Here is a 26,456-nt window from a genome sequence, read left to right as displayed (position 1 = left end):
TTCGTCGCGGGATGGCGTTTGTTAGCGCGTGGCTACGAACGAAAACAGCATATATATATATATATATATATATATATATATATATATATATATATATATATATATATATATATATATATATATATATATATATATATATATATATATATGTATATGCGTACACAGGCTAATGTACAGCTGGACTGCGGCTCGGCATCAGAGATTGTGGAGGCCAAGTTGGCGGCATGAAGCTCCCTACTAAAATTACGAGAGAGTCAACTCTGACGTTGCCATCTTTCAGCCACAGTGGGAACGGTGGATTTGTCTGACCTTCTTGCTTGTGGCTTTAGACGTCATTGCGAAATTAATATTGTTACCGTACTATGCGCTCACGTCGAGGAACCCCAGGTTGTCGAAATTAATTCGGAGTCCACCATTACGACGCGTGCCTCGTAACCAGATCGTGGTTTTGGCACGTAACGCCCTATAATGTAATTTAATTTTAAAAAAAGTGAGAGGCTTGCGTTTTAAGCACACGTGGCTGTTTTGCCAATTGACACGTACGAGAAGTGAAATACAGAAGGACTTCCGCTATTCTTCCGGCTCCGAGCTCAGTTATCGCGAGAGCAGCAGGTTCTCGCGACGTATACCGCCCGCCATTTTTTCGAAAACAACCGTTTTTGCAGCGCACAGGGCGTTGTGTATGTCTCTCTCTCTCTCTCTCTCTCTCTCTCTCTCTCTCTCTCTCTCTATATATATATATATATATATATATATATATATATATATATATATATATATATATATATATATATATATATATATATATATATATATATATCAAATGGTGCACACACCGTCGTCTCTGTTCGCTACAGTGTTTGCAGGTGCGGCCTAGAACGCCACCAATTCGTCAACGTAGTAATACCTCCCCCCCTCCCCCTCCACACACACAATATAAACAGACAAGCTCAAAAGCTCTGCGCTGTCGTAGTGGTTAACGCGTCGGATAGTAACGCCAGATAGAGCTCGATCCACAGTGGTAACAAAAAAAATTGTTTCCTTCAACCATATAGGCGATCGGCGACACTGAGGTGGCCTGAAGTTCTGTTCTCTTATACATGTGTTGCTGTGGAGCCATTCAGGTGAAGAGTACGTCGGCTACTGCATTTCCTTGCGTTATACAATAAAAAGAAAATAAGGCAAGAAACGATAATGCTAAAATAAAATGAATATAAAATGAAATGAAACAAACAAGGATAACAACATCGCAACGGGGCGCTCACTGACGTCTGTTCGTGCCGCCTCCCCAATAACATTTATACTTTGTTGTATTTAAGTGAGTAACAGCGGTCGGATAGGAAATGTCGGAGGCTCCAGCGGCCTTGCACTGTTACATCCCTCTTAATCATTTCAATGTTCCTGTGAATCTCTCTTGCGGTGGCCTAAGGACGTGATGACAGCAACGCCATGACAAACGGTCCCACCAAGCCCAATTTCCAGCTTCTAGCTGCTGTAGCAGTAAGGACCGACTTCACTCTGGCGACCTAGAGATCGCGCTCGCGCGCCCGACAGCGTCATGAGAACCAAGGGCCGACTTAAGGCGAGCGATGTTAATTGACCAATAATTAAACCTTTTTGTAATTACTTCTTTACTGCGCATACTGCAAATTAGCAATCGTCGCCCGGTCAGCTTGCAGGGCATATCCGCTCGGAGCTAATTCCGAGGATCACACGAGTTTCGAGATATGCAACGTGAAGCTTCCCGTAAAAAAAAAAAAAAAAAAAAAAAAAAAAAGAAAGAAAGAAAGAAAAAACACTATTGCTCCACCTAGGTTTTGTAACAGAACTGCTATTTTGTGCACTGAAGCACGAAGGTTAACTGGAACGCTCGTTCATTTCGCCGCACATTTTGGAAAAGGGATATGTCGAAACTGGTGTGTTAACCTGAAAATTCGTTGCAAGCGGATACGCCTCGCGTATTCACCGCTGCAATTCGTAAGTTGAAATGCGTGCAGCAAATAAATTAATTAGGAAGCTAATTAGTGATATTTTTGTTGATTTCTCAATTAAGTATTTCGACTTCTCATGCATGTCCGCCTCTGCGAGTAACCCAGCTCACTTTTGATAGTTATGCTACCTGCCACACGAGAGTTTTTAAAAAACCTCTATTGTCTAAAAAAAAAAAAGAAAAGAAGACACCCGGCAGATAGGCTGCCAAACGTCAGGTAATCACATAACGCGTCAGCCAATGGTAGTTCTTAAGCCGAGCATGGTCTTTCTGATGCAGCATCGGTGCCGGCGCAACATTGTACGCAATAAGTCTTCCAATGTTTAATGCAGTATCTGTAGAAATAAACATTCACGGGTACATGCACCCGGAGCTGTCTCCTACCGATAAGACAGCGTTTATCGCGGAAATGGTGTGCCCCGGTCGTCAAGCTGGAAGACAGTTGCGTTGACCTCTTTCCTCCCTTTCAGATCTTACTGCTAGCTTCGCCTAAATTGTTTCATCTTGGTGCTGGCTTAGGTACAAACCGAGGAGCGTGGAGTCAGCCCTTTAGGGCATCTAGAGACACCAATGCACGGAACTGTTTAGGCGCTGTATAATTCATTGTGGTATTGTCGGCGGAGTGGCTGACCAGCTAACACTTCCGACTAATAATCTGTAGGCCCGCAATTGGTCACCCTATGGAGTGCTGCATGCCCTTTTTCTTCTCTTCGCTTTCATTTACTCGCATACATATACATACATACATACATACATACATACATACATACATACATACATACATACATACATACATACATACATACATACATACATACATACATACATACATACATACATACATACATACATGCATACATACATACACACACATACATATACATACATACATATACATATACATATATGTGTTTGTGTAAACGTACCGGAAAGTATTTCAGGATTGCTACGGTGTACATCTGAAAGACTATAGGGCAGTGAGAGAATAAACGATATCGCTGTCAAAAGAAAACTTACGGTGATCATTTCGGCAAAACACCCATTGCACTAAAAGGTGAGATTTGAGAGAATTGCCAATTCACATGGGTGTATTACTTCGCTCAAACACCCTTTTTCTATATGGGTGTAATGAGGTGAGCTATAGACACGGAAACACCCTCGTGGGTGTAATTTTTCTTAGTGCGTAGTAACGAGCTCCTGGGAATGTTTTGACCAAACGGCATACATAAATCCCGGCACGCACGGGTATCTTTTGCATTTCGATCATATTGGGAAGCAGCCGCCGAGACTAGAAAACGGAACGGCGACCGGGCGCTAAACCGCCGCACGTCGTAATGGTTGGAACACAGCGATGCTCGGAAGCGACCGTTACTCGGCTGCTTATACCGGTTCCAACCGATCACTGGTTCAGATCTAGAAAATTTGAAGGTTAAAAAAATTAGCCGAGGCTCCACGCAAATGAGCGCTTTCGAAAGCTCAATAGAAACCCACACGTTGAGCAGAGACATGCGGCACCGGATAGGACACGAAGTGGCATCGTCTGAAAAAAAAAAGTGAGAGAAAAGAAAAAAGTGAAGGAAACGTGCGGTTTCTAATTATCTCATTTCAATGCTTTTATTAGAAGTTGTAAACAACCAGAAACCCAGATGCAGTGAGCTTTGGCTCACCAGCGTCGCTCAGCATCACTTCTCGCTTTGAAGCAAGTCGATTCTCTAAGTGTACATACAGCTCCGTCAAAAGCACGCAGGCCCCTCACTAGCCCATGGCCACGTTACTGTAGGGGCGCGTCGTGGTGTCCGAGTGGCTCGCTGCTTTCTGCGTTTTTTTTTCTACGCACGTGAAGAAACCAGTCCCGCTGTCAGTGAATGAGCACTGAAGCAGGAAAGTTAGTGTGACCCACAGGACGGCGCCCGCAAGGCCCAAGGACAGTGCTCGGGTCACGCATTAAGTGACCTACGTACTTATGACAAAGATTATAAAGCCCCTTCAGCTGAACTTGTCCATAGCGCCAGAGCTGTGCTCTCCGGACTGCCGCGGAGACATCGCAAGATATACTGAACTTGGTGTATATCGTAAGCCAGCAACAACATTGGCCGCTTGGTTGATTACTGTTACACCCTTACATTCTTCCCCTGTGCACAGAGCGCTAGAGTTCGCTAGCCCGTGCAGATGTCCTTAGCTTCGTTCAAATGAACTCTGCCTCTCTCTCTCTCTCTCACGCTCGGAACTTTACGTCATCTCGAGCCCACCTGGCAATGCTCGCCTGGTGCCCTCAATTGTCGTCCGCACACTTCGGAAAGCACCGCCTCTCGCGTTCCAGACAAGTGCGGCTGCGGCTGCGCAACCTGCACGAAAGAAAGCACGAACATCAGCGACACGACGCGACGTCCTACTTCTGGAGTCCGGCGTTGTAGTCGCGTTCTCCGTCTACGCCACTCTTGGCGAAGAGGAACACGTGGTCCTCGTTTACGGTGGCCTTGACCACCGGGTGCTCGCGCATGGCCTGCAGCCAGCGAGAGAAGAGCGGGAACTCGTCGGCAGCCGGCATCTTGAGCTCGGGATAAATTGCACTGTAGGCGCGGGCAGCTGGGAATGAGGGCCAGATCACGTAGTCCACCAGGCCAGGCTGGTCGCCTGCGTATACGATCATGCAGGTTTGTGTCCAGTCATTCACGCCAATGGCACTTCCGGATGATGTGAGTATATACACTCCCTACAAGTTGAAATTCGGCACCTGGTTAAGTCGTTGCCGCATTGTTCTACCTGTTTAATCGGCCTCAATAAGAAAAATAACACAGAAGGTTCCGTTCTCGCACAGCAACTTCCGTAATTCTACACCGCGTGTACATGCACAACGCATACATATTGTCCAGTCTGAAAGTATCCAACAACGCAACGTTGATTTGCAACAGGCACAACAAAGGACTGAAAGCAAGAACGACCGATGTTGTGTGTGCGCACAAGTTAACGAATTCTTCATATGGCAAGCAGTAAGATACCACCCGACGCGGCAGCCGGGCGGTACTGGCGCTGCGCTGCTGAGCTTGAGGTCGCGGGTTCGATCTCAGCAGCGGCTGCCGCATTCCGTTTGGGGACGGAATGAAAACACACTCGTGCGCCGTTAAGAAACACCAGTTGATCAAAATTAAATCGGGGCCACTCATTATACGGCGTGCCTTACAATCAGATCCTTGCGCGTATGTGTGTGTATTACATATATATATATATATATATATATATATATATATATATATATATATATATATATATATATATATATATATATATATATATATATATATATAGCAGCCTCTAACAATTGCTTGCTCTTCAGGGGAAGCCGTTTCTAGAAAACACAAGTTCCTCACACTCAGAGTCGGACGGCTATAACAGGCAATGTCGCATACGTACCTCCAAAGTACGTCGTCTTCCTCTTGCCAAGCTCTTTCTCAAATAGCCCAATTTTCTTGACGAAGTTGGCCCAGTGTTCTTCTTTCGATCCCCTCTTCGTCGAGATGCTGCTGATCAGAGACGCACACTTCAAGTGGAATGAATGGGAAGAAATGCAACGAATTATTCTTTTTTTTCTCTCGTATTGCAATAACTACTGTATTCTGAAGATCTCTGGAATTGCAGTTTTCAGTTAGTTTGCAGCGACGCATTCAGATTCTCAATTTTTGTCACCTACCCCGTGTGACTGACTGAGGCCACCATAGTTCAAGAACAAGAATGCAAAAGGATAGACAGTTGGGCGAGTTGGTACGGTAACATGGTTTTGGCTTCTAGCGCGAAGTGAAATCTGTCTGCTCCTTTCTGTGTCCCTGTTTCACTTCGCGCTAGAAGCCAAAATCAAGACCAAGAATACCTGGCAGCGTAAATCACTTTCACTCCGAAGCACGCCGAAAGAGAGGGCCTGGACTGAGGCCAGGTGCTCATCAACCACCGCTGATCAACAATAAAGTTTCAACGCCCTCTCAATTCTCCGTCGCACACACTACACTAAAAAAAAAAAAAGAACTCAGTGCTCTTCCACTCCGTGAAGAAGGATGAGCAGCGAAGCTGTGTATGTGGGCCCCTTAATTGCGAACTGCACCTCCTCCGCTGGTCGGCCCGGCATTGCACTATCTCCGGGATCGGCCCACGTGGACCGCCACGAAAGAATCGCCGATTGGTAAAGGTAAACAGCTCCGCTGTATAAGAAAACCATGTCAGAGTGTCTCGAGGGTTACGGTGCGCTTCATGTAAGCGAGTTGCCACATATGTGTCAAGGACCGCAGACTGGAACATCGCCGGTTTTAGAAACCATTTCAACTCCACCTGCGCTTTAACTACATCGAATAAGTGTCCAGCTTCGTTGTCTTACGTTGCGAGAGATTTCGAGGTGGCGCCTCTTAACCTGTAAAGAACCATAGCAGCTGTCACATGCAGAAATGAATAATGGTTTGAGCTTTACTTTCACATTAGCTTGGATGTAATTGTCGCTAGTTTGACAGTATAGTGCGAAAAGGCGAAACGAGTGTGGCAGCTCGGGAAAGGGCCTTTCGAAGCGCAAGCCGATACCGCCATGCCTTTGAAAAAGATTCAGCGGCAGTACTCCCCGTGCATCTAGCATCGTCACGAACGCTGGCCATCGAACGCTTGTGTCCACTCACGGGCAATGCCACGTCCAGAAAGCTTCTGTCCAGGGCCTTGAGGTACGGGTCGCTGGGCAGGAGACGCGGCTGCGGGTAGGCCTCCTCCAGGTACTCGGCGATGGGCATGGAGCCGCTGATGACCTTTTCGTCCTGGTAGAGCACCGGTACGGTACCCGCTGGAAGCACGTCGTTGTACCACTCGGGCCTCTTATTCAGGTTCACGTTGACCACTTCGTGGCTGAAAACGACGCCCGCGGCGTTTCAGCAGAACCAAGTTATAAGCCAATACGCAATTAATTTTTTTGCGGAAATTAGAAACTTTGGCAACTATAGCACGTGCCACCCGCATCTCCACCAACAATGAATTGTTAAACGATCAAACAACGATAACATGTAGTGGTGCGAATGAATATATATATCATCGGTCACGCGACATGGAAGTAGAGATGTTTCCGGCTGAAACTCGCTCTTCGCTACACGCGGCTGGGTCGAGGAACCCTTAATGCATGGCGGATGCCTATACGACAACCTTGATTACGGTCCTGAAGGACAAAAAGGCTCCGCGTTCGCTCCTAGGCCGTAAAACAGCCGACCGCCGTTATGCTATCGCGCTAAGGCGACTACGACAAGAGGCTACATATCGGTGTCTATTCCAGCGCTCTTCCACGCACTCGGCTGTTTTTTTCCACAAGTGCAGGAGCGTCGGACTAGCCTCGAGGCTTCACCAGAGAAGCACAACGTCATCGTAAGACCACCCGTGAGGTGAAATTCGAATCCAGCTGTCGGCATATATACACTCACTCCAGACCCTTGGCGTTGAGCACCAGGAGCGCCCGCTGCGCGTACGGACAGAACCTCATGCTGTACAGCCGCAGTTTTCCCGGGACAAGGGGCGGGAGCTTCGAGCCTGCACGAAATCAAAACGCAGTTGAGAGAGAGAGAGAAAGAAAAAATTAGACGAGAAAGGCAGGGAGGTTAACCGAACAGAAACATTCAATTTGCTACCCTGCACTGGGAAATGAGTAGACAGAACGATAAAGGAATGCACGCGGAGAGAGAGAGAGAGAAAGAGAGAGCATGCACACGTACACGCAATAAACAAAGCGGGCGGGAGTGTCACAGTCGTTCAACTATAGGTCAACTCAACGAGGAAACTTCACTGGCGCCTTCGCCGCCTTCTGGTGCGAGTGTCCTTCGTTTCCTGGCAGAACACCGGGCGAAAAACCAGGATTTCGTCCGATATGGAAATCGGGCGAAAGCCGATTTCTTCCCAAAGTTGCGCCCTTTTGTAGCGAGTAAAAAAAAATGCAGGCATTTAAGGGTTGCGTCGTCTCTGTGCCAACAGCCTGCGTTCCGTCGGAAGGAGGCAATCTAACTCGACCCTATAGCGATGTGTTTCTGGTGCGTCCGCGTGGAAGGAAGAAAGAAATGCTTTGCTGAGTTACGTCATTACTGTTGTACATTCTCCGAAGAATTAGTTTAAACAAGAAGCCCGAAGAAATTCAGCAGCGAAATAGCGGTGAATGCGAGAGAAATTCCTTGGCACTACGTGGCACCTGTTTGAGGTCCCGGATCCATGATTTAAACCGCGTTCGCCACATTGAAAAGTGTTGTTCAGGAGCTCACTCGGCATATGCTCACTCGACAGAGGAGCTAAGTGCAACTGAATGACGGTGCACACACACACACACACACACACACACACACACACACACACACACACACACACACACACACACACACACACACACACACACACACGCACGCACGCACGCTTCTAAGCTCTCCCATTCTCGCTCTACCTCTGCCACGTGACCAGCTTCTCACACTTCGCACAGGCACACATTTTTCGACTACGACGCTCCTGATGTTAACGCATTCAAATATCTGCCGCCAGAACGGAGCGCTGAGGGCATCACTCACTTGCTGGCCCGCTGGCAGATCGCCACGACCCAACCCGGCCGCATTTCGATGGGGTGCGAAATACAATACCACCCGTGTGCCTTGCATTGGACGCACGTTAAGGATACCCAGGTGGTCAAAATTTCCCCAGTCCCCCACTACGGCGTGCCTCATAATCAAATCGTTGTTTTGGCACGTAAAACCCCACAATCTTTCAGGTCGGCACGGCCCGTAACCACAATTAGTGTTCCTGTATGTGCTGCCGCATATACAGGAACACTAACCACAATCTACCAACACTGCCCTGCGGTTACTCGGCGTTGCGAAAGGTCGCTGTGACGTTGAGGGGACATTTTCCCAACTAAGGTATGTTCAAAGGCCTTACAGGCATGGGATAGACACAGAAAAAAAATTAAATGCGAATGATAATGCACATCAAGAGGAGCTATCAAGAAAACCATCACACCTTTTGGATAGGAAAACATGTACATTTGTTGTTGTACCTTTGTACATTTGCGTATTTTAAATACGTGTCTTAATTGTAATCAATGTCTGCGGATAAGAATATGAGTAGATAAGTTCGTCCCACGACTTGCGAACAGCTTCTTTGTCATTATTTGTTCCTCTGAATGATTTTGCTTCCCTAGTTAAAACGTTTCTGGCCAGAAGGATCGAAATCATTGCCTGTGCTGCTTCTGAAAGTTCCGAGGAAAATGCCCAACTTTGGAGTGCCAGACACGAAGAAGCCTGATTTCCGCCCGGCATTTCTTCTGGCGATTCATGGGACTATTGTGTGGATACGTTTCGCGGAGAGAACTGCCATGGTGGTAGGCAAGTAATAATGCACCCAGACGTGATACCACAGCGCATCCAACGCAAAATGACACCTTTGTGAATATTTTGAACGCGAGCAATCCAGCGGCTTAACTTGACGTATTTTTTTATACCTGCGGCTCCTATTTCCGTAAAAATTTGGTAGAATGGAGAATCGGTACAATGCTACAGACTGCGGGTACAGTGTTGCTAGCTCGGCTTACTACACTAGGGTCTTGTGAACTCCGGTTCTATCTAAATGCAGGCGCCTCGGCTGAGCATCGAACCCGCAACCTCGTGCTTGATCCACCGCGCCACGGAGAAAGTATTGCTGCCCCGAGCCCCGCGGCGAGTGCATCTTCAGTTTCAAATGAACCGCGCGACCACTTGCGCTCAGGATTTTCATGAATTACCACTAGGTGGCGACACCGCACCGCGGAGCGCTGTAAAATGTAAAGCACAGGACCGAAGCAAGCTGGGTGACCCGGTGTCGCCTTTCCACAGATGTGCTGTGGCTTTTCTCCCGGTTTTTAGTGTAGCCTACAGCACGGACTAGATAAGCCCAATTTGTCTCCAGGCTTTCGATTTCAAAGTAAACGTTACGTGCGGTTTGGGAGGTGACAGGCCAAGCCGGATTGTCTGGTCGTGGAAGGGTCAACGGACCGCAAGTGCATCACAGCAAGCAAACGTGTTTTCACAGCACCGTGACAAAACGATAGCATATCCACATCGGCGACCATGTTGATGCTGCCATTCTCCCCTACACAGCGCATTTCCGAGCCTGCCCAAGTTTCCGCGCTACGATACGAGCTGAATACCGCCCAGTTTTGCTCCTCCCTTTAAAGAGTTTGCACTCTTCGGGGCTTGTCTTGTCTCGACAATAATCGTCATGCGACTTCCTTGCGTTTCCTTTCTTGAAAACTCGGCGCTCGCCGAAGAATGCTACGTCACGCTGATGACGTGCACCTCGATCATGGCCCGCCAGTACCGGGAGCGCAGCGTTAAAGAAAGGAAATGTGTGCAAGGCAGATTACGATGATCGTTGTGGGACGAAATATGCCATAAAGGGTGCAAATATATGCTTTAGAAGAGTGTACGCAGACGCGCGCCTCTGTCGGCGCAGGCGCGACAAGTAGGCCTCGGGTCGCTCTCAGCTAAACGAATACTCGTCCTTGACTGTGCTGCGGCTGCCGCGTTTGGCAACATACGAACAAATGAGCGCGCTAGCCCGACTCGCAGTAACAAACCATCTTTTCTGCGAACTATAGCCGAGGCTCTAACGGAAACCAAGCGACTCACCGGTTTCCAGTGACCAGGCGTTCATGTTGCGGCAGAGAAGAGCGACGACCACCGGCTGCAGTATCCGGGCAAATGCGAAATTGAGCGGCACCCACGAACTCGACACGGCGAGAATGCAGTAACCTGACGCCCGCCCTACCCCGAGGCGAGTACGGTCTGGCGGATGGCGGCTTGAAAACAGCGCCAACGCATGCGACCTCCGATGCCGAGAGGAGGAGGCAGCGACACGGAGACACAGCGCTGCCCGTTGAAGCCAGACAGGAAATGGAAGCGGCTGCGCAGGTGCAGCTGAAGCAACGCAAAAACACAGCATCGAGGACGCGAAGCGCTGAATAAACGAACATTAAAGGGAGAAAAAAAAAAGAAAGAATGCGTAGACTAGCGGGATTCCGACAGGACAGCAGATTGGACGTCGCTACCTTGCCTGCCTCGTGGCGCTTGTACCCACTACGGGGGAGAAAACTTTAAAGAACGGCAGCCTAAGGTAGAAATCTTTAGACAATTAGGAAGCATAGCATAACTTATTGAGAATTATATATATTATATATAATATATGGTTACATATAAACAAGAAGAAAACGGGGTTAACCGAGGGGTCCAATCTTTGTTAATCATATCATAAGAAGCCAAAAGACAAAGACACCAAGGACAAACACAGGGCAATTACTTGTAGTAACGAACTGAAATAAAGAAATTATAAGTTAATGGAATTGAAAGTGGACGAAGAAACAACTCGTCGCAGGTGGGCTCTACAGTCTTAGTCAAAGTTACACCCTCTGGCTTGCCCCTTCTGATAACGCGCGTGCCGTTCGTTACTGGAAAGTTCCGGGCTCGCAGCGTTAAAGAAAGAAAACGCATCAAGGCAGAGAACGATTATTGTTGTGTGGCAGAAGGGGCAAGCCAAAGGGTGTAACTTTGCCTAAGAGTGTAGGTGCGATGCTCTACCAATGCGCCTTCTTCATTTTCGTGTGCTGCCCTCTGCCACACGCCGCTGAAAACGTTTTGGAAGGGTCCAGGGGCTTTCGCCGCTTGATTTGTGTACCTGCGCCCACGTTGAGTGCGATTATATGATTACCAAAAATCGCCCCTTCGGTTAACACCCTTCTCGTTCATTACGTAACGAGGGTCTCGAATCCGGCAACGTTGATGCCTTCAGGTAGCACGCGTGGGTTTATTGGCCAGTTGCCCTCACCGACAAAGCTGACGTACTCGTGACGCCTGCGGAAGAAAGGATGTTCCACATCCGCCGCCAAGGTTTGTCAGTGGTGGCGCTGACTAACACTCCCAGAGTTCGTTCTAGTGGCAACACATAAATACCCCAGGAAGTGGATGGGAAGACGGCGCCGCGGTAGCTCAATTGGTAGAGCATCGCAAGCGTAATGCGAAGGACGTGGAATCGTTCCCCACCTGCGGCAAGTTGCTTTTTCATCCACTTTCAATTCCATTAATTTATAATGTCTTTACTTTCAATTAGTAAGTACACGTAATTTCCCATGTGTTGTCCTTGGTGTCTTTGTCTGTTGGCTTATATGTGATATGTTATATGTGATTATATGTGATAGTTATATGTGATAGTAAACGTTTAAGGTTAGATGCGTTCGGCGTAACTTAATTGAGAACTAACAATTACAGAAACAGTAATAATTATATACAAACAGCAAATTTGGCGGTGTGAGAATAAATTCGAATACACCATCGGCCTCTCGGTGAATTATTCGAATATTGATTCGGAAGAATTCGCATGGGATCCTCCTTGTGATCATGGAGGTTCTTCTCCTGAGTGCTTGTGGCGCAAACCCACAGTGGGGGATTGCTCACGAATGGAGTGGTTAAATTCAGTGCGTAAAAAACAAGGGAGTGAACAAATTGACGGTTGGAGCTTAGAAAATTAAATTTTTGTGAGCGGTTCGCGATGCGCGCAACGTCGTCCCCGTCCAGTACAGTACCGCCTGTCCTACACATTTACGCAAGAAATTGAAGATGAATCGACAACGTATAAACTCGCAACTCACTCAGTCATTACACGTTCTAGCATGGCACTGAACAATCGTGCACGAAATACGTGTTTATGGAGGGGAACGATGTGCAAAATTACGTGTTAGAGAATCACATAGGCGTATATTCAAAGTTCGAACCCGTACAATACAAACGGCTCGTTGTACTGGGAATGCTGTTAACCACGCGCTGACCGCCGTCTTTTATAACGCATGTTTCAGAACTTCTAACGCATCGTTTAATTATTCGAACTGAGCGGGCGCATTTCTCCTCATAGCGCCAAGAGACGCACTGCCCAGGAAAAGGCACACGCACGAGATCCAACGGAGCCGACTTCCGAGTGGCTTCTGTGTAGTGGTTGCGTCCTTTTCTGAACGCGTTGAGCCTTGTCGCGCTAAAAGAACAATGGATAACTACGCGTAACAAACAATGCGATCCCATTGCCTTGGCTTACCGGCAACGTAAGCCGCAAAACAATGAAGGTTCAGACTGCAGGGATTCCGGGGATACGCCGCCTCCATTGCTGAGCACGTCGCAGCAGACGACACTGCTTGACGTTCTCACAGGTTCGTGGGTTCGTGCTCTAAGACTTTCGCGTTCCCCGTCGACGCGGTCACGATGGCGATTTCTGCAACATTTGGCGGCAGAGCAGGAATTGGATGCAAGGGAAATGACAATGGGCCCAGACCAGGAATGTTCCGCTTAATTGCTAAGGTGATAAGGCAACGAGCCCGCGCGACCGCGCGAAGGTGTTGTCCGATACGGGGGGACGTAGTTGCTTATCTTGCGCATTTTAATAGAGAGGAGGTGAATACACTGAACGAAGCCTGTCGCAATTTGTTAGCGAGCGCACGATGTCGCTTTTGTTTTTTAGTTTTGTTTTTGTTTTATACCTCAAAACAAATGTCTCACTCTCGTGTTAAGAATAATTAAAATCATCTGCGAAGAAAAAAGAAAAGATGCGGTGAATGAGTACCTGCACTGCAAACTAATTTGCACCATTGTGCTCTCTTAAGGCTGTCAATCAGTTTACGGTGGGATTTCCTGTCTGCGGTGTTGTTGGCTGGCACATAGCTGGTGATGATTTTGTTCTCCATAAGTTTAGCACGTAGTTGTCGAGCTCCTCTTGCAGCTAATCGCAAGTAATTCATGGGGAAAAACGAGAGATAAGTGAGAATCCCACTCTTCGTTACTCGACAAAGGACCTGCTTTCTGTAAATGCTGAATTCACTATAGTTCCACTTTTCTTTCGGATAACATCAAATAACCTTTCTTTAAAGGCAGGAGTGGTATTTGTTGATTTCAGCTTGCGTCGGCTCATTTCAAACTCCAGAGGTGCATGAAACTACACAGGTGCTCTGCATCCCCATTCGGCGACATCGCAGCGCCCGTGCCACTGTGTCACGATTAAAAGTCGTTCACGTTTCTAAAGATTTAATTTCATTCAAGCTGGTACATTCTGACCCTGTCATCGCTGGTTCATCACTGCTACGATATGCGAAAGAACGCGTTAAACTTGCCTGGCTAAGCGGGACGACACTCTATTAAAATGGTAACTTCTGTGCTGTCAGTTTCTGTATACCCGTCCGCTCTCTGAAGTATATTTGCGCGAGTCGAGTGGTTTGTGCGCCTATCATCTGTTGTAGCGAAGCGTAACTGGCTTACAAGACAGCTTGTACTGTCGGTACGTGTGACGGCTTGCAGCATATAGGCACGCCCTTAACTGTGCCTTTCGCAGCCACGTGGAAGTTAGCACCGGTCGACAACACTGTATCATGCAGGGCAATTTTCTCTTTGCACCGGGCCCGCGTCAGTCTCACAAGATAATTACAATATGCGAGACACACAGACCGGGACAATTCTCCTTCAACACGATTTCGACGCGCGATCATAAGGCAATTGAGTAAGCAAAAGCGTGCGACACGCCTCACGACCGTAAACAGAACGTTGGCACAGCTGGCACCGGCATTCCCATACGTGCGGGCTCGCGGTAAGGGCGGACGCGTGGCAGGAAAACAGGAAGTGACTTCATGTGCAGCGTCTGTATACGTGTTAACGTAGGCGTCAATCCTGATGTTGATAATTTTTATTGGCATTCCCCTTCAAAACGGGGAAGCGACAATTAGTGACCTAGCCTATTTGAGCTAATCATGTATTATGTACATGCATGGCAGTCTAGCACTTTGTCTATCTCTTGTTGATCTTTTTTCTCTTCGGCAAAGCCTATCCTCTCTGCATATTCCACAGTTACTTGTGCCTGTAACGACTCCGGTTCTTTCAATATCTGCCCTGTTTTTTTTATTTTATTTTTTTCTTTTAACGTTAGCGCTCGCACCATTACTGCTTCCCAAATTACGCGAGCTACCTCATACCGCATGGCCTAAGGATCCTCAAGAATCGACCAGAACCCCCTTGGAAACCTTCGAAAGAAGGGCGTAGCAGATCCAGGTCCAGGAGCAGAGGCATGGTAGAGGTCCACAACCAGGTCAAACAGATCCACGTCCAGGAGCAGAGGCAGGTCCAAGGCCAAGGAATCCCTGAGTTCTGGAGGCAGCACGCCAACAACAACGGTGAGCTGGGCAAGCGCGGTCAAGGAGAAGCATGCAAAGGCGGAGGCTGTAGCTAATCATAAATTAGAGGAAGAGCTGGAACAGCTAAAACAAGTCGTTGCAGCAACGAAACAACAAATGGCAGTATTGAGTGGGGAGAATAAGGGATTAAAAGAAGAAGTTCACAAACACCAAGTTGAAAAACGAAAACAGAGCGAAAGTTCAACAAACGCAATGGAGAGCGAGAATGTGAACATGAAAGAAAACAACGATACTCGACAACTTAAACACAAAACGGCAGAGATTATTGAGAACAACGGGACCAAACCCAACAAAACTAAAACCGCAAGCATAAGAAATCAACGTCTAAAAGAATTTGAACCCAGACTTGAGAAAACGATAGAAGAGCGCATGAGCCAGATGGAAGAATCAATTAAGGCGCCCATGGTCAGCATAGTCGCACAACAACCACAACCCGTACATCAACATATTGAGAATATAAACGCAATAGTAACGAGGTTAGAAGAAAGAATGGACGCTGCAGCCCCTCCAGAGGAAATAGAAGCAGTCCAGGCAACTCCCAAGTCTTCTTTACTGCTCAGGCCGTCGATACTAGACCCGACGGCATCTAATATCACAGCATAATCATGGCCAGGCAATGAAAAAATAGATATACCATATGGCAATGGAATTGCAGAAGTTACCGAAATAAAAAATCGAATCTGTATCAATACCTAAAAACGAAAGACAAGCCAGACGTAATATTTCTACAAGAAACGAATGGTCTCGCCAGACTGTCAGGGTACCAATCCATCCAGGAGAAACCAAGGCCCTTACCACCCTAGCCAGAGGAGACCATACGGTTGTACAACATGTTACACGAGTCACAGACATATACAACATACTAATTGAAATTATACCATCAAGGAAGACAAATAATAGTATATTTATTCTAAACATATACAGCAGTCCAAAATTCAAGAGGCACAGATTCTTAACAGTATTCAAACGCCCGCTCAACATAGCAGGTGACCGGGAGGTGATAATAGGTGGAGACTTCAACGCCGCCCACACAAAGGGGGGGAGGGGGGGAGGTACAAGTACATTCACACCAAAGGCAAAAATCTATGGCTCGACTCCCAACAGGAGGGTCTAACCCTCATCACGGACGCAGCAACACCCACAAGGCAAGGCAACAGCGTCTGTGACGACTCCACACCAGACCTCACCTTCGCTAAGAATATACGATCCATAAGATGGCTAAACACACAGGAAGACCTGGGGAGCGACCACTCCATAATCGAAATCCAGCTCAATAGGGGCCCCGAACGCACCGGTAATCAACTCAAATTAGTTGATTGGGTGAAATTCAGGAAAATAAGGAAAGAGAGGAGCATAGAAACCATTACAGACATTGACCAGTGGTCAGCCAACCTAAAAGAAGACATCTCCAAATCAACGAAGGTGCTCCCACAAGAGGTTCAGCTAGAAGCGATAGACAGCAGCCTCTCGCACATGCACATGAGGGAGGTCGAACAAGCACTGCAGAAACGATGGAAAGCGCGGAAACATAACAAGGGATTAAGGAAGAAGATAGCCTTACTAAACAAAAAATAGAGCAATATGCACAACAGCTCCAAAGACGACAATGGTAGGAACTATGCACAGAGATGGATCAGCCACTTAGCACGAACAAGACGTGGAGGTTACCCAAATATCTCCTTAACCCAGAGGAAACAATAACGGTGCACAGGCAAAACATGCACAAGATCCTATACGCGTATAAAGGAACAGAGCAAGCATTTTTGAAAGACGTCGAACTCAAATACATATCACAGACATCGCCGTGTATTCATCCCGAATACGAGGGAGAACGCAGAACTCAGACCTCGATGAAGAGTTTAGCGAAGCAGAAATAACAGCAGTCCTGCACAAACTCAGCACCAAATCGGTACTGGGCCCAGACGCCCTTACAAACAAGACACTCAGAAACCTCGACGACGCGTCCAGTGGCAAACTAACAGAATATATCAACGAGTACTGGAAACAAGGAAAGATACCGCAGCAGTGGAAGACGGCACAAGTCATCTTAATACCAAAGCCTGGCAAACAACTACAACTCGGGAATATAAGAACCATATCTTTAACTTCCTGCGGGGGCAAACTAATGGAGCATGCCCTCCTCGTGAGGCTCACCAACTACATAGAAGACAATGCCTTATTCCAAAACACGATGATAGGATTCCGAAGAAACCTGCCTGCACAAGACGCCATGCTGAAACTGAAGCACCAAGTTATAGACGAACCTGGGAGATCGACTCGAGCCATCCTCGGGCTAGATCTCGAGAAGTCATTCGACAATGTGGCACACCAAACCATACGGCACCAAATCAGCAACCTTGGCTTGGGCGAGCGAACGTACAACTATATACGAAACTTCTTAATGGATAGAGAAGAAAAAATCACGGTAGGAGATCTGAGGTCCGAGAAAGTGCCTATTGGCAGTGCAGGCACACCACAGGGATCGGTTATATCGCCTGCGCTCTTTAACCTGGCTCTAATTGGTCTTCCTAGCAAATTGCAAAGACTCGAAGGACTTAACCGCACAATGATGCAGACGACATCACGCTATGGATAAACGATGGCAGTGATGGATCGATTGAACAGAAACTACAAGAAGCTGTTGAAACAGTCGAGAAATACCCAGAAGGCACCGGTCTAACGTGCTCGGCCAAAAAATCTGAGCTGTTGCTGTACAGACCAACGCTAAAAGGGAGACCTCCCAAGAACTAACACACACAAGCCGACAAAGTCATACAACTCGTGACCCAAGATGGGCAACCTATACCCAAAGCCGAGAAGGGTGTTGGGAATGATCATAGAAGCCAAGGGCACCAACGGAGAAACTATTCGCAAAATCGAAGCCAAAGTTTCTCAGAAGATGCGATTGACCAAGAGAATCACCAACAGGCACGAGGGAATGAAAGAAGCAAGCGCCATGAGAATCATCCAGGCGTTCGTCATAAGTCAGATCACGTATGTGGATACATACCACAGATGGTGCGCCGCAGAAAAGAAGCTAGACGGCCTGATTAGGAAGATATATAAACAAGCGAGTGGACTCACTCTAAGCACCAGCACGGCGAAACTCCTATAGCTGGTATTGCACAAAACGCTAGAGGAGCTAAAGCGGGGGCTACATGGGGCGTTTTTCTCCTGCGATTATCGCGCGCCAAAAAAAAAAAAAGCGCTGGCGGGACGCTGGCCAGGCTACATGAGGCGTACGAGCGGCGAACGCCGCCGCAGTGTGGCCAGACAAGGCAAAAATGTTTTGGCTACCACTAAATGAACGAACAATGCTTATATGTTGTTTGCTTGTGTTATAATTAATAAATTATGCAACAAATACCCCACTAATATGTATGTAGTTTGTCGTTAAGCTCCACGCGTGATGCTTTCGCCGACGTAGCCATGGTGCTGACCAGCGCACGCGCGCGAAGTGTTCAAGGGACGGCAAGCAACGGTGAGACGGCTGGCCGCTCCCGCCGAAAACAGACGGAAGTGACTCCGACAGGCACTTCCGGTAGCGTCAGACGCGTGCGCGCCGCGTCAAAGTCTAGCCGGTCCTGGGCGGCGGCGGCGGGCGTTTTTCTCGACGCCGGGCGTCAAAAAAACGCTCCATGTATTCCGGGCTTAATAGAAGCGCAACGTATAACGCAAAACGAACGCCTCTCCAAGACGACGGCGGGCAAACACATCCTACATAAATTAGGTATCCGCTATCACAGACAACATGGACACAAACGGGACATACCCAAGGAAATAAGGCCCAAACTCACGGTACCTCCCTTACCCAAGAATATGCATCCTGTACACCACGAGGGCAGGAGAATAAGCAGGGCAAAGAACACGGCAAAGAACTACGGAAGGAACAAGGACGCGGTCTTTGTAGACGCTGTACATTGCCAACACAAACGCAGCTTTGTCGCAGCAGTAGTTAACCACAACAGACAATGCTGCACAAGCTTGACTATAAACACGACAAGCATTGAAACGGCGGAGGAAGAGGCTATAGCCTTAGCCATAGCACAAACCAACGCAACTATATAATCAGCGATTCCCAGACGGCAGTACGCAACTTCACGAACGGCCGGATCTCAGCTGAGGCGCTAAACGTACTCAGGAAAGGCAAACCAACAAGGGAAGAGAGATGCGTCCAAATTCTATGGATACCAGCCCACAGCACCGACTCAACGGGAGAGGACACCCTAACGCGGCGGCACCCAACGTAGCTCGAGGACTGACTTTCCGAGCTGTGACGAACGTAGACCCATTGACAGGGGCCTCCGAAGTATGGGAATGGGAAGACAGAATGATCAGGTTCAACGACATCACCAACCATTACAAGATGCAAAGATGCACTTATCCACCACCCCATCCGCAACGCACTAGATCGCAAGCTGTCCAGTGGCGACAACTACAAACCAAATCATACAAGAGTCCCATACTAATGCACGCTATTTATCCAGACATATATACAAAAGATAGATGCAAAGTGTATGACACCGGAGCCACGCTAGAACAGACGCTATGGGAATGCCAGGAACTAATACAGGACAATGTGAGCGAAGACTCCATCGACAGCCTCCTCCCGCGATGGCAGGCCGCGCTGCTCAGCTCGAACCTGGAAGGCCAACTCTGGGCAGTCCAGCAGTCGCCTTTCTGTGTATTTAACATAAAGCGTGAACAACAATGGAGACAGAAGACCTCCTCAATCAGTCCGCGATGAACTTCCGCTAGTTCTTTGCATTTCCGGCCTTCCTACACAATTAGTACTCAGTTGTCCCTGAACACCCCCCTCAGCATCCCCACAAAATCATCATTTGTGCCCTCGTGCTTGAGAATATTCCATAGCGATCCCCTCACTACGTTGTCGTAAGCTCCATCATTACCTACAAATACAGTCCATAAAGGTATATTATCAGCTTCGATTAAAATGCAATCAGAACGGCGTCTAACTAATGACATGCATTGGTGTACGAGTCTCCAGAAATAAGTAATATACATGTCAAGCAAGACAAATAAAAATGTAGATTTCGACCATCGGCCTGTCTTTTATTTCTGTCTTTTTTGTAATACCCGTCGGCCTCCAATCGCCGAAGCGTTATGCCGCACGTTATGAAGGAAACGGAAATTCGAATGCGCGCACGCTCAGCGTTTTCTGCGTTCCTCGACATTGTAACAAAAGAAGCTAAAGACGGAAGGGGGGGGGGGGGCACAAAACAAAGCAGCGAGTGTTTTCAACAGTGTGTCGAAATCCTACGAGGACCAAGGGCGCAGCTCTGTTTGCAGCCATGCAACAACAAACAGCGCGTGGTGTCCCACAGCATCTGCCTGTCGTGACCCAGTTGCTCGTCGTAAAAGATTTGGTCACGCAGCCTGCAGCCTACGCGGGCCTCGCTTTTCGAAACCAAGCCGGCGCCACCTGGATGAACACGGCACTGCGCTAGTCTTGGTTCCTTCCGTTCCAATTAGAGCAGACGAGCTTCGACTATAGCTAGAATCCCAGCGTTCAACTTTTCGAACGGGTATATTCCGATCCGAGTAATCATGTTGGACGCTGAGCTCTTGTTATGCGTCAGGTTTTTATACAGGGATTAAAGAGTTTCATTCTTACGTCTCCATATGCAGAACAGCAGATTCATGAAGCGCTCAATCTTAGCAACTGGGCTCGTTATTCCTGGCATATAGGCTGCAGATTGTTCTGGAGCGGAGAAAAAAACCAGGACGAGCAATGGGACGGTTACCTGACACACAAACATTCAACTGGAGAATTGTGTATTGCACACGGCAAACAGATACCAGGCAGGATGGAGATAACATGTATAGAGACTCGCCGTGGAGAGGCGAACGACTTGAAAACAAAATAGAATGACGAGCGACAAAAGGACTTGCAAGCGCCTGCCCATTCTCACAGTAGGCCTTCTAATGAAAAAAAAAATATGACAGTCTCTGTAGGAATCGATGAGGACAAGTGGCTCTCTGCTATCAAGATTCCCGATGCCGGGGCGCAACTATGGGCTGTCCAGAGGGCCCAGGATGCGGTGGTCAGGTATGGCCTGACTGTCCCAACGTGGGAGCGGCCCGCAGCGCGCTGAGTCGCGTATGTACCTCAGGACCTTCATTAAAGTTTTGCATCCATCCATCCAATCTCTGTAGTGAAACGGGTAATTAAACGATATAAAACTGATAGTAATGCGTACAATTACGTCTATTTTCATTATCTATGCAACGTGGAATCTCGTGTAACGTTTACGCATGCACTGCGAAGGTAACAGCTTTAATGTCATTTAATTTTTATATTTATGCACTGCACCGTTCAGACGCTCCGCCGAAATACAGACAGACTCCAAATCAGTGAAATGCACGTGTGTGCGACGTCAATGCAGTGATATTCATGACGACGAATGCGATGTATGACATGCTTGTAGAGGGAAGGAATGGCAAAGAAGGCTAAGGAATAGCTTCACTTTAGAAGTGGCGCCATTTAGTTGCTGCGCCTGCATTTGACACCACGCGGCGGTGTGGCCTCGGGACGCAGCAGCCCTTCTGCTGTAATCTCGTTCGCCCCTTCCCCGGGGTTCTGCCTAAATTTCCGCTCCGTACTATTTACGACGTGCAGAGTAAATCACCACTTCGTAGCCTAAAGTGTGTCCTACCATGGTCCATTCGCTGGCTCTTGGCTTCCGTCTTTTTTTTTTCTTTTTTTCCGCTAGAACTAGTTTTAGAACGTAGAGATATCCTTCTTCTCTGCACAAAACACTTCTCATCCTTCTGTTCTATTCGTGCAGCATCGAAGTGCGGGCTACGAGAGTTACTTTGCGTACGACTACCACCGTTCAGTTCTTATTGTCACAAGCCTGTAGCATAGCCTTGTCGAAACTTAGGACGCTTCTCCAACGACAATGAGTGTGCAGTTAATTTTTCTGCATCACCTCGTTGTTTTCCGTTACAAAGAAAAATGACTGCTGGAAGAGCCCCTTCGGCAGCTTCGCCTGATCCACCCTTCATCGAGGGGAGAAGACTAGAATTGAAAGTTCGCTATCTCAACGTTTTCCCAAGGATCATCACGTGTGTGTGTGTGTGTGTGTGTGTGTGTGTGTGTGTGTGTGTGTGTGTGTGTGTGTGTGTGTGTGTGTGTGTGTGTGTGTGTGTGTGTGTGTGTGTGTGTGTGTGTGTGTGTGTGTGTGTGTGTGTGTGTGTGTGTGTGTGTGTCGGGGACATTATATCTATAGATTAAGGAAACGGAAGTTATGGTTGGCGCAACCGGCTCGTCATCGGAAGTGAAGAGTGAGGTATACTTCTCCTTGAAATGGCTCTCATTGTGGGAAAGCCTGATTTAACGAACATAAGCGATTTTACATTTCGCACGCACACGCACACACGCACACACACACGCACACTATATATATATATATATATATATATATATATATATATATATATATATATATATATATATATATATATATATATATATATACACACACAACGTTGACGTTGTCATGTCAAATTGCCGGTCAAGCGTTTTCGTGTTCCTGATATCGCATTACATTTACTGTACATCTTCCATGCCGCCATGGACAGGCATGGCGCTGGCTAACGAACTTAAGAGCTGCCACAGGATCAGTACTATCGCGAATCAGTCTGCTCTCTGCGCGCGCTCTTCTTCCCGTGTGTTCGCCTTTCGCCTCCGAACGATATTGTACAACAAACCTTACCAACTTGCGCAGAAGCAAGTCATCGGTTGTAAGAACACCGTACGCGGCTCGTGGAGATTGTCGACTCGGCTGCCTTAATGGGAGCGAGCGCGCTCGATTTCGGCAGCCTCGTGACACTCTGCCATCACTCCACTGAAACAGAAAGTTAATTTCACTTAGATTTATATTTAGATTTAGATCTAAGTGAAATTAACTTTCTGTTTTCGGACATTGGAAATTTCGACCCCAGGGGGTCGAAATTTCCAATGTCCCCCACTGCGGTGTGTCTCATAGTCAGATTGTGGTTCTGGCGCGTAAAAGCTCCGTAATTTATTTAAAATTAATTTCGCTCAAGTGTTTTCTGCAGCCCACGAGTACGCGACTGCTCAGCTGTAGCTTTGACTTTTTTTCTTTTGTAAATCGAGAACAGCCAAACACTTTGATAAAAAGTTAAGAACAAAAATGAGTGTTTGCACATTTTAGGCTTTACATGGCGTTCGCGTACCGAAACATGGTTATCCAGCTTGAGACACACCGCCTCTCCACCTCTCCCCTCGCTCTTTCTTTGAGTAACTTTTCAGTACCGTTCGCTTTTTATTGAACTTCTAGAGCACGTGCCATTTGTTTTGTATCAGCCGGTGCGGAAAGCTGTACGGCAAACTCCGTGCATCCAAGGCTGCTCATGATTCGGCAATCGGCCGTCGGTGGCGCTCCGTCTTCGCCGACAACCGTGAAAAGCGCGCAAGTTCTCAAGCGCACGTGACCTCATGCTGGCGCCCCAAGGGCCAACTGTACTCTGGCATTGCTCAGCTCGTAGCGACGGTGCCCTCAAATGCAGGCAGTGCGCTTCTAAAGCCTCGGCCGGCCGTCTACACGCCAACTGAAGCGACACGGGTCAGTCGAGCTGCTATACGGGAAAGGCACGACGAAAGAGAAAGAAACGAGCGGGAGGCAATAATCGGGCGCCGCGCAAGCTGTCCGCAGCGCAGGCAGGAGCAAGTACCGTGTTTACGCCTGTAGAACAGGGTCGTAATTTCTGCGTCTGTATATGTATATACTCCGTATCTACTTCGCTGCTTCTATCGATACCTAACACCTCGTTGCAACACATGATAAGGTGCACCGACTCGCACTTGCTAAGTTCCAAGATAGGGACAGAGTGCTAATGGGAAAGACCGGGAGGCTAACCAGATGGGAATATCCGGTTTGCTACCGTACGCTGGCGAGTGCAAGCACAGATGATAGATGGTGTGTTTCCTTGGAACAACTGGCCTGTGTGAACGACTACACTGTTCAACGTGTTTTTGATCTTGAACGTGTGCTGTACTTGCCTTGAAAGTGTTGCACTCTCTCTCTCTCTCTCTCTCTCTCTCTCTACCCCTTTACTATTCTAGTTCAGTATCCTCTTCACTAAGTTCCAAAATGTTTCAACAACCTACTTCCTGCCAAGTGTTTCCAGTGCGAATTCCATGTATAAGAATACCGCCCAAGCACCCCACCCCGTACGGGTGGTTAACCAGCAAAGCTGAAGTGTGCGGCCCCGGTGTTTATCACTGGGTTAATCCTGACGGTTCATTAAACGACGGCGTGGTAGAGTACCGAATCCTCGCTACACAGTTGCTGCTTGTTTTCGGCTGCATGACCCTGTTCTTGTGCTCGGGCTGCAGCGTCGGCACGGCGTAGACAAGCTCGTTCCCGGTTCTGGTCGCGGCGTAGCTGATAAAAAGCTGCCTGCTCCTCAGGAGTACGCATGACGTGTGGCCTATCCATTTCCGAGCCGGAGAGAAACTGCTGCGCACGCGCTCGGCTGCGACGGAGAGCAACGACGTCACTACGGGCGTAGCCAATCGCGTGCCTCCTTTTCTTTTTTTCTGCGCATGCGTATGGGGTTGCGCCGGAGGAGTTTTCAGTGCACAAGCTACAGATGGACGGACGGACGAATCGGCTAGCCATATACAGCTTCGTTGTAAAAAAAAAAACACGATGTTGTGGCGTACTCCTTCTCAGTGAAATGTGATCTTTCCGTCGGTGCCGATTTTTCCCCCTTCTGCTTCTGATTATTCTTGGCAATGAAGGTTCTTATTGTTCATCTGCTATGGGCACTCACCTACATTGTGCTCAACCACTGTTTGTTCACATTTCAACTACTTCTTTACTCGCCTGACTAAGTTATAATTGCTAAATGTCACCCCTTCCCCACACCGCCCTTTAATATGTCCTAGTATGTCCTAGTATTTAACGCTGCCTGCCAGGTGCTGCTCTACAAGCCCAATGTGGCTCGCCGGAATTGAACGATGTATTTTACCTCTTAGTTTGGTCAATAAATGTATTTATTAATAGTGTTAATACTCAAGAAGCCGACAACCACTGCATACAGGGAAGTACACAGAAAAAGAGAGGATTGAAGCGGACATGAAAGACGTTACGCCTTCCAGAAGCATGGGTGCCAATGCAATATGACGTGATCATGATCATGAAGATTGCTGTTGGCATATCCACTTTCGAAAAGGAGCTGTGCCAAATAGTCACCTAGCCTGCTTTAGCTGATCAGGCCTTGTGTACACGCATAACAGTCTAGCATTTGGTTTCTTTTTCCTTGATATTTCTGTCGGGATTAAAAGCACTATCTCTTTCAGCACAGTTACACCTATGCCTGTAACGACTCCAGCTCTGTCAATTTCTTCCCTGCTTCCTTTCCACCAATAGTGGAAACGTGTCTTGCTCATCTCGACTGCTGACCAGTTAATGCTTCCAACCACTTTGAATCCCAGCGGTTGTCGGAGCTGCACGTTCCTTACGGTTCTTGCCGAGTGAATGTATTTCCCCTTTCCCTCTGCGGCCTCTTAAGCCCTCTCCTCCTAGTTGCTGCGTTGATTTGCGTTCTTTAAATTCTAATCCGTGCATAGCGTTCGCCGCCAGCGTTTGCACGTAAGCGTTATGGTTGCATAAGCTGTACTTACGGGGAAGCGTTAGAAGCAGTCAGAGATCTTTGAATGCTATCGCGTTCCACTCTTAAAGGCTACGCTTAAGCGTCCTCCAAGTTTTTTTTTTTTTTCTACACTGCACGGAGTCGGTTAGCCGTGTCTTCTACTACGTGTGCATGAACGCGATAAAGTCGGGTCGTGTCGGTTTATCGGGTCGAAATCCGGTCGTCGGGTTTATGCAAACGCCAGCGAGGTCGGATGGAGCGAGCGTAGAGGTGTTTAGTCAACCAACAAGGGTTGAGGGATTAAACCCACATGGAAAGATAACGTCATCGCTAATTCCGACTCGACCCGCTCGCGTGGAGTTCGCGTGGACGAAGCTTGTAGGTGTCGAGACGGGCGCCAGGCTATACAACGTGCTTAACTTGGTGATGCTCCTATGGTGTTGGGCTGCGGAGCACGAGGTCGCGGGATCGAATCCCGGCCACGGCGGCCGCATTTCGATGGGGGCGAAATGCGAAAACACCCGTGTGCTTAGATTTAGGTGCACGTTAAAGAACCCCAGGTGGTCAAAATTTCCGGAGTCCTCC

General features: G+C 47.8%; 1 protein-coding gene across 1 annotated transcript; it reads right to left on the bottom strand.

Annotated features, from left to right (window-relative positions):
• Positions 1–3,585: 3,585 nt before the first annotated feature.
• On the bottom strand, positions 3,586–10,860 carry LOC142585318 (glutathione S-transferase omega-1-like). The gene is made up of 5 exons (XM_075695998.1): positions 10,639–10,860; positions 7,426–7,531; positions 6,643–6,862; positions 5,402–5,528; positions 3,586–4,624 (listed from the first exon to the last, which is right to left on the bottom strand). The coding sequence occupies exons 1-5, from the start codon at positions 10,661–10,663 to the stop codon at positions 4,380–4,382; spliced, it is 723 nt and encodes a 240-aa protein (XP_075552113.1). The 5' UTR covers positions 10,664–10,860; the 3' UTR covers positions 3,586–4,379.
• Positions 10,861–26,456: the final 15,596 nt, after the last annotated feature.

The sequence above is a fragment of the Dermacentor variabilis genome, chromosome 6 (genome assembly GCF_050947875.1).
Source record: "Dermacentor variabilis isolate Ectoservices chromosome 6, ASM5094787v1, whole genome shotgun sequence".
Lineage (NCBI taxonomy): Eukaryota > Metazoa > Arthropoda > Arachnida > Ixodida > Ixodidae > Dermacentor > Dermacentor variabilis.
The sequence above is the reverse complement of the archived record's forward strand: the minus strand, read 5'-3'. Positions and strand labels throughout refer to the sequence as shown.

What these genes read in the sequence shown, in the direction of transcription:
- LOC142585318 (XM_075695998.1), bottom strand. Translation starts at nt 10,663, where the DNA reads ATGAACGCCTGGTCACTGGAAACCG. An exon ending in CTCAACGCCAAGGGTCTGGA is followed by an intron (nt 6,863 to 7,425) that starts GTGAGTGTATAT and finishes CGTCGTTTTCAG; the next exon opens with CCACGAAGTGGTCAACGTGA. An exon ending in TTCTGGACGTGGCATTGCCC is followed by an intron (nt 5,529 to 6,642) that starts GTGAGTGGACAC and finishes TTCCACTTGAAG; the next exon opens with TGTGCGTCTCTGATCAGCAG.